The sequence below is a fragment of the Myiozetetes cayanensis genome, unplaced genomic scaffold, assembly GCF_022539395.1.
Source record: "Myiozetetes cayanensis isolate MyiCay16 unplaced genomic scaffold, myiCay2020 scf5-8, whole genome shotgun sequence".
Classification (NCBI taxonomy): domain Eukaryota; kingdom Metazoa; phylum Chordata; class Aves; order Passeriformes; family Tyrannidae; genus Myiozetetes; species Myiozetetes cayanensis.
Genome location: NW_026087742.1, coordinates 57,672,918 through 57,688,560, shown reverse-complemented (window position 1 = coordinate 57,688,560; position 15,643 = coordinate 57,672,918). Strand labels below are relative to the sequence as shown.

At 41.1% G+C, this 15,643-nt stretch overlaps 1 protein-coding gene across 1 annotated transcript; it reads right to left on the bottom strand.

Annotated features, from left to right (window-relative positions):
• Positions 1-1,282: 1,282 nt before the first annotated feature.
• Positions 1,283-15,069, bottom strand: RGCC (regulator of cell cycle). The gene is made up of 5 exons (XM_050333113.1): positions 14,884-15,069; positions 14,548-14,727; positions 4,880-4,987; positions 3,312-3,374; positions 1,283-1,642 (listed from the first exon to the last, which is right to left on the bottom strand). Exons 1-5 carry the CDS (start codon positions 14,972-14,974, stop codon positions 1,635-1,637), a joined length of 450 nt encoding a protein of 149 aa, XP_050189070.1. The 5' UTR covers positions 14,975-15,069; the 3' UTR covers positions 1,283-1,634.
• Positions 15,070-15,643: the final 574 nt, after the last annotated feature.

Here is a 15,643-nt window from a genome sequence, read left to right as displayed (position 1 = left end):
ACTGTCTCAAACCTGAGTCATCCCACCTTCCTTCACCGATCTGATAGTTAACCTACAGCAAACATGAACCTTCAGTTTACTCCACTCCTATTCTAAGGGACAATTTACCAATGGAATCTGAAGTAGGAGATGCTAAAAGGAGTTTTTAGTCCTCAAAAAACACACTCCACCACACACCCCTCCACTTGACATTGCCCTTCTACCTAAAAGAAGGAAAAAACCCACACAGCTACATCAAGGTTATTTCAGACAGATTAAAATGTACCAAGTTCAAAATTTCTTTCTTACCAATGAATGAAATAGAAAACAATCATATGGTATTTAATAAACCCAAGTGTTTTCATCAAATTTTAGGAAATCTGAAAACCAAGAGATGGATCTGCACCATTCTTACAGCATTCCCATTAGGAAATACACAGTAGGTTTTCTCCAAATTGCAGAAGGCAGGTCCAAATCTATCCTTTAAAGTCCCCTGAGCTGTGCCACAGGTACATACACACTCCAGACACATGCAAAGATAACAGACCAAGGGGGTACAATAACTGAACCACTTATGCAACTGCTCATGAGACTGTTTTGGTCAAAATAAGAGCTGGAGTTCAAAAGAGCCCAGCTCACGTGGTCTGAGCAGACAGGAAAGCAACTGTATGCACAGCTCAGGCAGCAGAGCCAGGTGTAAAGCCTGCAGCAGCTGGATGAGAGGTCACAATGACATCTCCAGTGCCTAATGCATATGGAAAGAATCAGATTCTTGTGAAAATCCAGGTTAACCATCCCTCTTTCAGCAGAACACTGATGCCCAGGAAGTCTTTTTAGAGTGCTTGACTGTTTTGGACCCAAGGGTCTGTTATCAGAAACACTCAGACACTTAACTATTTTCTTGGTGCTACAGGACCTCCATATCTTTAAACTGATGGGCCAAACATCTGACCTCCTAACTAGTCCTTTATGTCAAAGGGTCTGCAATTTTAAAGCTAGCTTTTATATAAGGTTTAAAATAGGTGTTATTGTCCAAATCTCTAACACCTCACTGTTACTGATTTGTATTAAAGCAAATCTGAGGAAACAGTTTGACCAGTTTTATTATTTTTCCAGTTGCATTAATTTTACATAGTATAAAATTCGCTTATTTAAGCAATCATAAAACCATCATAACAAATTTTGCCAGTCAGGAAATGCACCTTTATCGAGATATTTTAAAGCATGTTGTTTTCAATAAGAGTTTAATTTGTACTTATGTTTCAGAGTTGTCATGTACATAGGAAGCTTCCAGACATCCGGATTCCAGTTCAGAATTTATTTGCATATAAAAATATATTATCATGGAAAAAAGCATTAAAGTTCTCAACTATATAAAATTACAAATATATTTGCATAAAAGCAACTTTAAATTACAATTTAAACTATATTTTAAAGCAAAATACAGTTGTAACATTTAAATTATCTTATTCCATCTGCTGCAACATAATTGGTATTGCCACAGTTAAATATTTGTAGGAGTTTACAAAGGTTACGTGCAGAAGGTGAGTATCTTGGGGAGCAAAGTTACCAGACAAGGGCAGCAGTTCTCAGGGATTGATGTCACTTATCCTTCAGAGGACACCCACAGGCAAGCACAGTGCCAAAAATTGATTTTACATACCTGAAAATAAAAAAGAAAGATCATTACATTCTATATTAAATAAGATTGCATGCTGTTGACATACCAGACACCCATCTACACCCAGGTTGTTAGACTGCCTGACAAGCCAAATTATGCCTTTTTTAAATTAACATGAAAGCTGAAACGCTAGTGTGCAAAAATATAAGACAAGTACTAACAAGTGCCTTAGGCTTGAAAAGGTATCTGTACCAAGTTCTGTGTAACCTCAAGCATATAAATACAACTCCTCAAAAATGTGACGATATAAAATATCAAATGGAAGTTGGACCTCCTACTCACTGTACAAGTGAGACTCTAGAGATTTGCTTAGTTGGTATTAAAAAAAAATGACAACAACAACAAAACCAAACAAAAAAACCACACACAAAAACCAAACCAAAACAAACCCAAACCAGAACAAAACAAAACCGCTAAAACACTAGAGCAGGTGGTAGTTTCTGCCTCATCTTTGATGTGCCTTGCAAGGGAAAAATGAAATCTATGTACTATAGGCAGCCCCTCAAAACTTAGCTGCAACATGGCTGTGCAAGATACAGTAATGTAAATACGTACTGGTTTGGGGTTTCATTGTCCTACACAAACCTTCAAAAACTCAGATTTTTTTTCTTTTTTCAGAAAAGCAGTCAATTAAATCTCAGAGGGAAAGATGGAGCTACCTGAAGTATATATCCATGATACAAGACAGAAAACTAGAAATATATTTTAAGTAAGAGAAGTGAAACCAGGATTCAGATACAAGTAAGACAGCAAGGAAGTAGGAAACTCATAAGGGCAGGTGTCTTAATTTAAGGCCAGGTCTTCAAGAAATACATGGAAGGGAAAATACCTAATGAATACATGAAACTCTCAGTTCAGAGTTTGAGAGGGCTTTGTTTATGCTGCTATTTAAGTCTAGTCCTACAATTTGTTGGTTTGGGCTGTGTAGCTTAGCTGCACACAAAACAAACAAATATATCAAAACAAGACAAAAACATGTTTTATGTCCACAACAGCAGGGGAAGAAGCAAAAAGACTAGGCAGAGTACATGGCTGGTAATAGGTTGCCAGTTTGGGGGGTTTTTTTGTTTTGTTTTCCTTTAAAAATCATAATGAAGAATCCATTACTATATCTGGAAGATAAAATTTCTAGACAGTGAGAGAAAATGTGATCTAAATTCCATTCCTGGTAAAGACAAGCACAAAAAGGATTTTGACATTTAGTTTAAGTGAATAGATACAGTTTTCTGGCTCCTCAATTCTTTCATAAAGCAAAGTCCAGAATAGAAAGGTTTTCCTCACCTCCTGTTATTTAACTTTATAACGAAGGAACAAATCCCCACATTTTAGCTGAGTTTTGGATATTCAGGAAAGTGATGTTTACTTCATCTGTACACTGACAAGGAATGGTGAAATGCAGCTGCCTCATAGGCGGAGACAGGTTCCTTGAGTTCAGCCTTGGTCACACAAGCTAAACTGCATGCCTTGAACATTCAGGCAAAGATCAGAATTTAGTCTGTTTCACCTTCTTATGCCCAATGATTCATAGGACTAGCAAACTAGAATGAAACTGTACCCTATAAACTATTTCTATTTTTCCCTTGGCCATTGGCTCTCATCACTCTTTCACAATACCAACTGACATGCAACCTACTAATAAAAATCCACTTACTTGCTAGTGTTCTGTCAAGGTCAGCAATGAAGTCCTCCAGTTCTTTTGTGTCTCCAAGCTTTGCTGCAAAATAAGAGCCAATACTGCTTAGACATGATATATTTCTTTGGCTAGAAGAAACACCGGAACCACAAAATCCTCCAAATCATTTTCAGTGGTAACTAACATGCTGTGGATTATTGTCAGTCAAACTCAGTAGGGTTGCTGCAATGTCCAAACACAGGGGAGACTGAATTGAAATTCTAGCTTTTGTAGTTTTCCATTGCACAGAAGCAACACAAAGCAATCCCTTGTTTAGTTTCCTTTAAAAGCAGAGCTTAAAGTGAAGAAAAAAAGCTATGTGTCAAGTAATCCACATCCTTGGTACTGCGGGCATCTTCCTCATTTCATCTATTCAGATACCCTATGCATGGTGCTAATAAAACCCCAGCCAATTAGTTGCCAATCCAACTCAAATCTCAGTCTCCTAAAATTATGTCAGTATCGCTGGTTTGCTGTGCTGTCAGATCCTTCGATCTCAGTTCATACACCGTGAATTTGGAACCGAACATCCACCTAAGTTTTCACTCCTGAGAACACCACTGGTTCCATTCAATCTAGTTTCACTGCAAGTGGCTTATCTTTCTCATCTTCATTTCTGTGGTCTATTCCAAGCCCGTTCCAACTCTATTTCTGTCTTTGTGTCTTCTCAACAGGAAGAACATCTTGACCTTTGGTGTAATTCCTTGTCAAGTATTTCCTTTCAGTTTAACTGAACTCTTTTGGGACTTCATATTAACTATTACTCATTATTTCTCCCTGGTATCATGCTAATTGAAAAGAAAGCATTTAACTTGTTTTTTTTTTTTGTGACTTGTCAATGTGGAAAAGACATGAAAGCATGAAAGGCTATTGAACATTCATATGAGAAGACTAGCTGCAATGAAAACACCATGTAGTACCTACGTATGAGTGTTCATTTATTGATGTGTCTGCTCCAGAGTTAATCCAAGTTTACCTGAATGAAACACGGTCATGGGAAGTTAAATCAGCTGCAAGACAGAAGCCACTTTGAAACAGCATAGCTCCAAAGGAGGAAGGAATTACTAATACATGGCTCGTATCAGCAGTGCAAAGGTCTATATGGATGTGGGCAATTGTGTTAACTTAAATGGCAGCATACGGCTTTGGAGGAGTCCCTCTATCCCTGCATTCAGTCTAAGTGTTTTTATAGCAGGTGGGACACAAGCTACTTAGTTGCTTCAGCAAAGAAGTAACTAATTCATACTATAACTGTTCTGTAAGTATTACAACTAATCTTCATCAGGCAGAAAACTGTAATTTTCTTTAGCTCGTGTTTCAAAGCCAAAAAAGAGCTGCCAGTTCACCTGCAAAGAAGTGCAGATACAGCAACCTACCGCCACTTATAACCCAGACAATAAGACTTGGATCTGAAGTGTGTTTCAACACTAATCCTTAGTTTTGTTAACATAAAAAAGAAAAAAGTCCATGCAAGCATGAATCCTGGCTCACAGAAAGAAGTCCATATAGTTGAGGAAGAAAATGCCAACAGTTAAAAATAAGCTTACCTTTACATGGAGTTACAGATGGAGATGGCAAGCTTGGAGTAGATGCAGTTGAAGAGTTGAGCTTTTCATCACTGAGACTGAAACTATTTCTGTAGAGTGAATCTGCACCTGCAAAAAAAGTAACATTATAAAGCAAATTTAACACCTGCAATTTTGAAATATAATTGAAACCAGAAGCGGGGCCTTCCCTGTATGTTCTGTTGAACTCAAATTAACAGACTTCAAAATCAGAGGAATAAATATATAAATTCTGTGTTGTGTGAAGGCTGTTGTTCCCACTCGTACTGTTAAAAAGCAAGCAGTTCTAGACTCTGTCCTCACCCCCAGTATGGAAAGTTTAGCTTTCCCTGAAGTCAGCATCATTTGAAAAATATTTCAGGAATGACAATTATCCCACATCAGCTAAATTAGACCTGGTAGGACCCGCCTTACTCACAATATTCTGGGAAATTCTGTCACCTAAACTTTGCAAAAACTACATAAAAAAGCTGAATAGAGAGCTCCAGGAAAAGGACAGCCTCACAGAATGGAGAACATATTTAGTGTTCTCCTTTATTCTCAAAGCAAAAGCACCCATTTCTCCACACATTACCCTGCTGCTTTAGATCTTACATTCTAGTACAGCATCTTTTCATTTTCTTTTATTCTATGACTCTCTGGAGTTCATGAAGCAGTACATCAGTACCCAAGATATTCTGAAATCTTATTTTAGGTCATCTTTTAAAGAAAGCTTTATATGCCCTGGAAAGTAACAGGAAAGGTTTCAATATCATTTTGATGTTCTTGTATTTTAGACAAGGCCTTAGGTTTCAAAAGTATCAAAAAATATCTTTACCTTGTCTTTTTTCGAGTTTATAATGAGTTTCATGATGCACAGTGCAAAGTATTGGTCATGGCTCCACTGGAAGGAGGAATTGCCATTGTGCTAGAGACACTAAGGCTGCTAGTTCTGTAGTTTAAGTCAGTGGTCTGAAAACTGTAGTTGTACAAAAAGAAACCAATGTAATATGAACATGTCAATGGTCTCCATTTATTTGGTACATTTCCTAGGACATAAATGTATGTCTTACTACACGGGGTGGTAACTACCACTGCTTGCCATTGAGGCAATTCTGCCTCCCTGCAGCACATGCAGCATTTGTCTATGGAGCCTAGGAGGTGGTCACGCTGCAGCATTGAGTCCAACCAAGGGAGAACTGTCACACTTCCTTGGACACCTCTCCCATACCAGGAGATGACTGCCTTAGTTAAATTAAGAGTATCTTGCTGAAATACCAAAAGGGAGCAGGACCACAGCTTGCCTCGCCAATATCTGAACATCTACACCTCCACTGAACATTGCCAGGTTTCCAGGTATCAAACATCAACACCAAATCTTGCAGATTGCTCCTTCACTGCAAGTTCCACCATCTTTGGGAAGAAGAGCGTGTGTCCACACCCCACCTCCTCTAGCCTGTTGTTCCCACCAGCACAAAGCCACCTTCCACAGGAATATACACTTATAGTGACAAATCAGACCAGGTGACTGCACCCACAGTGCCTGTCAGATCTCTCCTCAGCCGCAAGCTGATTTGTTTCTTCCGTGCTGGCTTCCAAGCCTACTACCTGTGTTACAGCATATGCTGAAAAGGCCTTTGTTGAAAGCTTCGACCTGGAACACTTTCCTCCTTCGCATGCATTTTGGTCCACCATTGTACTGTATCTTTCAGTTTGCTCTGCAGTCAGCTCAGACCCTGTTCTGGCAAACACACATGCTACTCACAGCACCATGCAAACATGAGTGATGATGTGACTGATATCTGTTACCTGGGACTCCTGACACCAAATCAGCCACCAGTTGGTATTTCTTATATATAAAGAAGAGTATGCCATCTTTTAATTGCAATTTCTTTATCTTAACTCTTAAGAAATGCCTGTTCTCTCTAAATTTGAGTAGATCCAAACCAATCTACCTGAAACTTCAGATACAAGAAAGATTTGACGAATACAATGCAGAATCGAGATAACTTTAGATAGAAAAAAAAATAGAAAAAGGAAGCCATTTTAAAAGTAACTCCTAAAAACATAAAAAATAACTTAAAGGGGTAAAAAAAAAAATCTGACACTGCTCTGCAATGATGAGTGTCACCAGTCCTGTGCTACTACACTGTATGAACCGTGTACATTAAGTGTTACCTTTAATGGAGAGAAAGTATTTCCTCCTGCAGTCAGCTTACAGATTTCCTACTAAAACCACACTTCTTTTCAGCCAAGATGCAAAACCCAGCGAAAAATAGAATAGAACCCCAAGAAACATAGAATGGAAAATTCTAGCTGTTCAGGACAAACCCACCACCACCATCACCAAAAAGCCACATAACTTGTAACAGCTCCTCACACAAACAGTGCCATAGCCAAGACTGTAACTCACTCAAACACTGACAGAACAGACCAAAGATAAGACACCCTCGAGGTTATGTATTTGAAAAAAGCAGAACAAAAACTTCCAAGTTATTTCATATTTCAAAGGTTTTATAGCTCATTGAATTAATAAAATATAATCCAGAGAACAGAGACTACAAAACTGAGTATACTTTTAATGTGGAGTCTATGCTACTGGAATCCAGACACCAAATGTAGTGATGCTGGGGATTTATATTGCAAACCAGTCCTTCTCATACACAAAATCCAACAGTTGCTCTTATCTAGAACTGGAATAAAAAGTTCTTTCTGTGAAAGTTTGTGAGGGCAACTCATATTGCAAAAGCTTTAGTAAGCCATTAAAATTGGCCACAAGCTGTTCACACAATTCTTTCTTTATATCCATGTACACATCCAACCTAGCAGTGACCTCTGATACGTTTTGTGGTTTTCTCCCCATGTTTCTTCTATAAGTAGCTCAAAATACTCACTGCTTACTTTGCAATGTATGGACACCAGAAAATGTTATTTCATACTGGCTTCCACAAACCTTGTGCTGGGAAATATTTACAACTGGGCAAAGATACAGCAAAACAGAACTGTTGCTTTAAATATCTGAATGTTTTTCTTCCAGTTCCAAAAGGTAAAATATTTTCACATAACAGTCTTATCTTCTGACGGACTACTGATATTTTCCCAAAACTTTCTCAAAGCAAAAACACACTTGAGCTACTGGCTGTGGCTTACACACGGCACCAAGCACACAAAATTCTGGTGGTATAAGGAGGAATGCACTGACTCCACCACCAAAGTCACTATAACTGCTGAAAACAATGTACTGTTAAAAAAATACTTGGGACATCCATGGCAGAAGAATATCTGCTTTGGCAAAGTGTGGCTGTAGGGCTGAAAGCTCTGGGAAAAGGACACTTCAGTCCTTGCTCTCTACCAGCTGCCACGGCCAAGATTTGCTCATTCACTTCCTATAATGGCCCTTGGAAGGGTTCCACTGCTACACAAATACAACATCCTCTGCAACCCAATAAACAGAGGCTGATGCCAAGGATCTCATTGCTGCTGTCTTTTCTCATCCAGCTCCTTCTTTCCCATCGCAAGTTTATCATTCACTACTTATTTTTCACTTTGTACTTTGATTCTAGTCCCTGTGCATATATTTGAACTATGCCCCTTCAGCTGTTTTAAAAACACTCAAATTGTCTCTTTAAAAAAAGGTCTTAGAACCTGAGTTCATTTACATCAGTCATACTAAGCCAATAGCTACAAAATTAGGGGGTAGGAACAAATACTAGTGTATTTTACTTTGGCAGAGTACTCTGTAGTTAGTATTGACCTTTGTTGTTCCAATATACAGTTAAACCACAAAAAAAGAAAAACAAACAGGGCAACACCATGTAAATATAGAATGTCCCCGTGAAGTGAGCAATTGATAGGTTCTGGGCAGTAATTAACTGGAGGAAGACTTTTCATTTTAAAACAGACAACGGAAAAGTTCAGCTGTCCAACTTCTTTGATATTATCCTCTTTCTAGTACTATAGTTCAAGATAATTTTAAAGAGCATTGGAAGAAAAATTTTTACTGTAGTTTTCAGTGGGTAAGTTTTAGAAGAAAAAAAATAAAGCAAAACAAAAATAAAGCTTTCAGACAGGAGCTTTAGAATTCCACTCAAATGTCTACAAACTATGAATTTACTATAAAATGGTAGCTCAGAATTCAATAGACTGCACAACTAATTCCTAGTCAGAACATAGCCTACTTGCTAAAAAATAAGAGAAAAACCAGGAAACTGTAATACCACCAGTAGAAGTAAGAAATATTCATGATACAAAAACGTGTTTAACAATACATATGTTGCAGCCCTCAAGGATAGTGTTTATTTTTATCTAATCACAGTTACAGTTTGGCTGCATTGTTTATTTTTTGTGCGGTTTTTGCCTAGCTAATGAACATCTGGTCCCAGACCAATTTAAAAAAAAAAAAAAAAAAAAAGTGACACCATTTCACTATTGACACTTCTAAGCTTCATTACTTAAAAGATTTCAAATCACATACTTACAAGAAAGTGACCTAGGAAGCCAGAAATCCAGAACATTACATACAAAACATATTTTCTCATTATATACAAAGCTTACCTCTCCAATCCCCCACCATGCTTACACTCTACAAGGCAGTGTTCCCAATTCTAACCTGTAAGAGCAACAGATATGCTGGAGTGGTAAGAAAAAAAAAAGCACATTTCTCAGTATATTGAAATACCTGGAGAGAAGGCTTTGCACTTGAAACTTCTGATTTTATTTCCCCTTGGACATATCAGTAATTCAATAGTTTCTTAATTTGATAGTTCCTCAGATAATTTAATAAAAAGGTTATTTCTCCACAGGAGTCTCATTTCAGGGTTTTTTCATTATAAATATTGCCTTATTGTTTGAGACAGGCCACTGGAAGTTCACAGACACAATCTACCTCCTCATAGTGTTCCCTCTTCATTAGACTGGGATTTGCTACAAAGACCAGAGTCCCATCTACTTCCACATTCTGTCTTTCACAGCAACTCATAGCAGAAGAGCTTAAGAGTGATGCAGCCACAACCTGATAGTTTCAAGGCAAGCTCTACCAAATTCTTGTAAAGCGCATATCAGTATCTTTTTTGAGACAGCAGTAGCATCAGCCTAAGCAGACCACATGGCCCCATCCCTCCTGCTGTGATTTTATCGTGTTATTTTTAAGTATGTGAACTTTTAATATCCACAATACCTTATGGCAATATATTTTACAGTTTAAATGTTCACCATGAAAGAAATAACACCTTTTTTTTTTTTGAAACATGTTATTTTCATTTGATTTCCTCATACTGGTGAGGTAGCAGTCACTTAAGATTTTCCAAAAGACTTGTCCCCACCCAAGACATCTTTAGCCTGGCTGTCCCAGTCTATTTAATCATTCAAAAACTATTTTATGCCTTCATTCATTTCTGTTGCTTTTTTCTTTACCTTCTTTACAGCACATTACAAGACTGCCAACGTAAGCAGGCTGCTCAGGGTGAGTACTTCAGCTCTAGATAGCATGGGTATTAGTACAAGCAGATGGAGACATCCATGGCATGTAACCACAAATGCTTGCACTACAACAGGCACTGGGTGTTAACAGATCCTGTTCAACCCCTTATTAAACTTGCACCTACTTGATTTTTAAATTAGTAAATTAAGAGTTCTAGGTGCACTCGGGACTTCTTTGTTGTGTTTAAAAGCCAGGGAGTATAGCTTAGAAAGCATGTACACAGTTCTAAAAGTAACTATGAAGGAACACTTCAGGCTGTATGAGTGCAAAAATTGAATTGAAGCATTTATTTTGCAATGCTTTTAACAGAGAGACTGGAAGATGGACCTTTCTCAAGAAACCACAGAGCTACAAGTGCGAAACATTTCTGAGAGCACAACAACAGACTATGATTTAGCCTTTCAGTGTTATTGTAACTTTGGCACAAGAAGTACTAAAGTGTTTCCCTTCTCAACCTCTCATAAAAAGTCCAACTTTCCTTTTATTATCCTAAGCCTAAATTAGGAAGACTGTCCTGACATTGCCATATACTGTGCTAGCACAATGCACTGACTGACACGCAATTTACAGAGGCAAGCCAGCCCTTCTCTTCGCAAGCTTGTTCTGACATAAGAAGAAAATGGTATCTGTAAGAGTGCCTCAATATAGCTGCATCTACATTAGTGGCTTTTGCCAGAACAGCACTCTCTAGCACAAATCCCATTTTATCACAATCAACATATGCTGTAAACAGTAAAGAGTTATAAAGTACTCCTCAACATAGAAGTTCCAGCATGATTAATAACCTAAAGTACGAAGCTGCTATACTCCCAATCATTTGAATACATCGAGTTGAAACATAGCCAGCACTCACAGCCCAGCAACTCCAGAGTGTTGGAGTAACTCCTCAGTTGCATCAAGATTTCCAGCACTGACCCAATCAGCTGTCGTGGTTAGTGTAATACTTGTGGGCCAAGATCATCACGGACATCTGCACATACAAGCCTTTCTGTTACTGTAAGGTCTAGAGTCCATTCTGGTACGTACAATACTTAACCACAGCCAAGCCAGACCTCATCCAAAGATCATTTATTTAGTCAAATAACAGGACAAGATGTGGAAGAACAAAGTACTATCACACCCATTTTCCAGAGTAGTGTCTTCAAAAGTCATACTTTTTTTTAAGAGCCTGAAATATGTAATGTAAAAATTTAAATTAGTATTTTTGGAGCTAGCTCCTCAAGAGATTTTAAGGATAAAAACAATATTTGTAGGATTAGCTCAATTGATAGAGATCTTTTGTAATTTTTTCTGTTGAATTAAATAGGTTCATCCTTAGGACAGAAGCTCCAGGAAAGGGAAGGATTTCCTTACCCTACTGGGCAGTATCATTCAACCACTTGACATCTATTACTGCCTTCTCATAAAGTTGAATTTAAGGCTGATTCAGGGGCACTGAAAGAAACAGCTGCAACAGCTTAAAGTGTTTCCTCCCCTTACAGTTCCATCCCTGATTGAAAAGATAGCACTGCAGGAGTGGCCAGAAGATACATGCACCTAACCTCATCCATGCCATATCAGTTAGGAGGATTAGATTAAACAACAAACAACAGATAATACTGAAACACAATAGTCTGAACTGTTCTATACACACAGGACAAAGTGTACTTGCAATCGTCTTGGCACTGGATAAGATTTTTGCAAAGACAAAGAGTCTTCATAAACAAAGAGATCATTCAAACTATCTGCAGATAATATGGTTAGAATTTCTTTTGCATTGCTACATATTCATATTATCAGAACTTGCTCTTTCAGCCCAGTTTCTCCTTGATCCTAAGGGTAACCATGGAAAAGGCAAGGTCACGAATTCAGCACTATAGTTGCTAATACTGAATGAAGAAACCAAAGGGAAATTGAACCTAGGGGAAAAGAAATCCTTGATTTTGAACAGCAAGAGCCTGGGTAAGCAGAAAACTCCCTGCATTTGTTCTTAAAATAGGTGTAGCTGGATTACATCAGACACTGGACCCTATTTTATAAAAGGTGCTTTTCATAAACCTGCAATTCCTCTCCAATCCTACTCTAACTTCAAAATAAGAAGTTGTTTGCACTGAATGATGCCTTAGGAAGGAGTGTTTTACTGGACCTTTCCTGAGACATGGGGAGAGCTGGTGTGGTTTTTTTTTTTGTTGTTTTGTTTTTTGTTTTTGTTTTTTGTTTCCCTTGCCTTAAACATACCCTCATACACTCCTGATGCACCCTCCTGATCCCATACATGCCAGTGTCCGGAAGACAGTAATTTTGATTTCTCCAGAGCCACCTTTTACACGATGCATCACCAAGGGAGGAACTCAAGCACAGGATGGGATTCGAAAACTTGACAAGTTCCTCATAGACTATCTTGGAGGACTTTGTACACTGCCATTAAACCCTGTCTATCCTACTAACCCATTAATGTCTTCAGCCTAAATCAGTCCAGATTTGTGACACAGATTTTTATTTTTCAGAACTTCATGAAGATTTGGTCTGCCCATTCACACCAGCATGCTTTTTTCTCACCAGGCCTTCTGCCCTGTCAGAGAACACTGTCATTTTCCTCCAGAGATCCTTCTTGTCAATTCTAACAGGGCAATTATAAGCACTTTTTGAGGTTGAAGTTTTCTGTACCATTGCAGACATGCTAAGTAACTGCAGATAGTTTTATCCATGCAATAAGTTCTTGATATTGGGCTGAGGGGTTTTTTTGTCGTTCTCAACAGTAGATTATTTCACTCTATCATTATAAGTGTCTCAACTGTGAGACACAATAAGTGTATGTGAGAGGCTAATATATCTCAACACTGAAGACTGCACAAGGAATAGTAACACTGCGGCTGCACTGCTGTAGTTATTAACAGACTTAGAACACAGCTCACGTAACTTCAGTTTGACTCAATAAAGACAGATCTCGCAACACACACCCCCAGCCATCCAAGACACAAGGGTTCAGACTAAACTGGCCACACATTTCCACATCCTTGGAGGGAGAGAGATACTGACAAGGAGCGATTCGTCCACCACAATATGAAATAGCAGAACAGCACCTTGATCTATGTACTACAAAAAAACCCCAAAGGCACTGCTAGGCAAGGCATCCGTGTTCAGGGCAAGTCAAACATTGCCTATCAATGAAATTAATCATAGCCATGATGATGAAATAAAAGGCTCTGATAATCTGGAGAAGTTATGCTCTCACAGCTTAAGTACTAGGAAGATAAGTATTAGTGTTTTAGCGCTAAGTCAACAGAACTGCACTCTTAAGTCCCTGAACTGATAGAGGCAGAATAGAAATTAGAGGAGCGAGCTTATTATAAATAGCTGCAAAATAGATAAGTTTCATAAAGCTTCCTAGGATCTAAAAAACCTGGCTGCTGTTAGCATAACTTATTTCTGACAAAGTAACCTACTATTCCCAAAGAGAACAGCAGTTTCCAGACTCACTATCTGGAAGAGAAAAGATGTTTTCTCTCCCTGATTATTAAAAACAGTAAGAAGGGTTGAACTTTTTCCAAGTTAAATAGAAACAATTAAGTTCCAATTCTGTATTTTCTTGCTCAAAGCAGCTCTACACCCTCCCTGTTCCATTTTCTGCACGCACCATTCATATACATCTACTGTACTTGGGCACAATGTAGCTTAAAATTAGCTCCTCTGAAACAGTGATAACCCTATTCCATCCACATAACGAGAAATCTGGATGAGTTTCCACCTGTTGTAAAAAGCACACTTTAGTTCACTCTCTTTCAACAGATACTTTAGGCTACCGAGACACAATACACAGTCCCTGCGAAGCCAAGAGACATCTTTCACTCCAGATGCCGGGACGCCTCGGTGTCCCGCAGCCGGCTGGCAGCACGACCTGCTCCCGCAGAGCTCTTTTTTGCGCTCATCTGCCCTGCAGCCAGCCCTGATGTGGCTCCCCTCCAGCCACCCTGCCCTCCATTCAGCACCAGAGAGTAAAACCAGCGGGGCCAGACTTCTCATTCCCTGCGACTTTTTACCCAAAACGTTAACGAAAGGCATTGTTTTTAAAGAAACAGACGGGTTTCGCCCTCTCGGATTCCTGCCTCTCTCAAGGAGGGCGACGTGCCGGTTTAACACCCGTTTTGGAGCCCACTCCCCAACCCCGGGCCAGGCATAGCCGGCACGGACGGACGGACCGACGGACACTCACTCTCGGAGTCGCTGAGGCCGCTGCCGTCGCTGACGCTGGCGCTGCTCCGCCGCTTCATGCGCTCCAGGTGCTCGCCGTAGTAGAAGCGGCGCCGGCCGGCGGGGCAGGAGAACTCGGCCAGCACCGCGTCGAACTCGCCCAGCGCCTCCGCCAGGCCCCCGCCGCCGTCCTCCCCCGGCCCTGCCGGGCGGCAGCAGCGCCGTCAGACCGGGACGGGCGCTGCCCCACCGAGACCCCCGCCCGCCCGCCCCACCGAAGGGAAAGAAAAGAGGAGAGAGGAAGGAGGAGGAAGGAAGGGGTCAGTCCCGCCCGCCCCCCTCGTCCCGCCGCTCCCACCTTGCCCCGCCGGCCGCTGGGCTGCAGGAGACTTCATGGCGGCGGCGGGCAGAGATGCCCCAGCGCCGCTGCCGCCTCCCGCCGCCAGCATGAGCAGCCCGGCCCCGCCGCCCCTCTCTTATGGCCCGTCCGGGCCGTGCCGAGGCGGAGCGGGGGGCGGTGCCGCGGGCGGTGCAGGTGCGCCCTGCGGGGCCGGGGCTCGGCCGGAGCGTGCGGGCAGCTGGAACCCCGCTGGAACCCCGCTGGTAACGCAGTCACCGCCGGGAGGCGTCGCTTCTTGTCCTGCACCCGCCGCCCCGGCAGCGGGATGGGAGCTTCTCCAGGGTGATGCCGGTGCGCTAACCTCGGGGCCGGGTGTGTGCCGGGCTGCTGGAGGAGGGAGGATTCAGCGAGCGTCAGAGCCAGCTGCAAGAAGGGACTCTCACGGGAACACAAGGCTGGATCATCCTCACCCAGCCCCGTGGCTGCTCCCGACCGAGGGCACGCAGCAGGACGGGGTGGCAGCAGCTCACTCGGAGTGAGCCCGTGGCTTTGCATGCAACTGCTGCTCGGCCACCCCAGGAGTCCCTTCCATCTCCATCCCCATTTCATTGTGCTGGCATCTGTCCGTGGTTATTGCCCTGCTCCATAAGTTAGTGAGCAGTGAACTAGGCCACGGGGCAGCTGAACCACTTTGTTACAGAGGGTGACCCGAGGAGAGGAGCAGGTGGCAGTGGAAATGTAAGGAATGCTCAGGCACAGGGAGCCACGGCTCCAGGTG

Excerpts from the sequence above, each read along its gene's own strand:
- RGCC (XM_050333113.1), bottom strand. The coding sequence starts at position 14,974 with ATGCTGGCGGCGGGAGGCGGCAGCGGCGCTGGGGCATCTCTGCCCGCC. Across the intron at positions 14,728-14,883 it reads CCAGCGGCCGGCGGGGCAAG|GGCCGGGGGAGGACGGCGGC; the intron begins GTGGGAGCGGCG and ends GCCGCCCGGCAG. Across the intron at positions 4,988-14,547 it reads CGGCCTCAGCGACTCCGAGA|GTGCAGATTCACTCTACAGA; the intron begins GTGAGTGTCCGT and ends CTTTTTTTGCAG.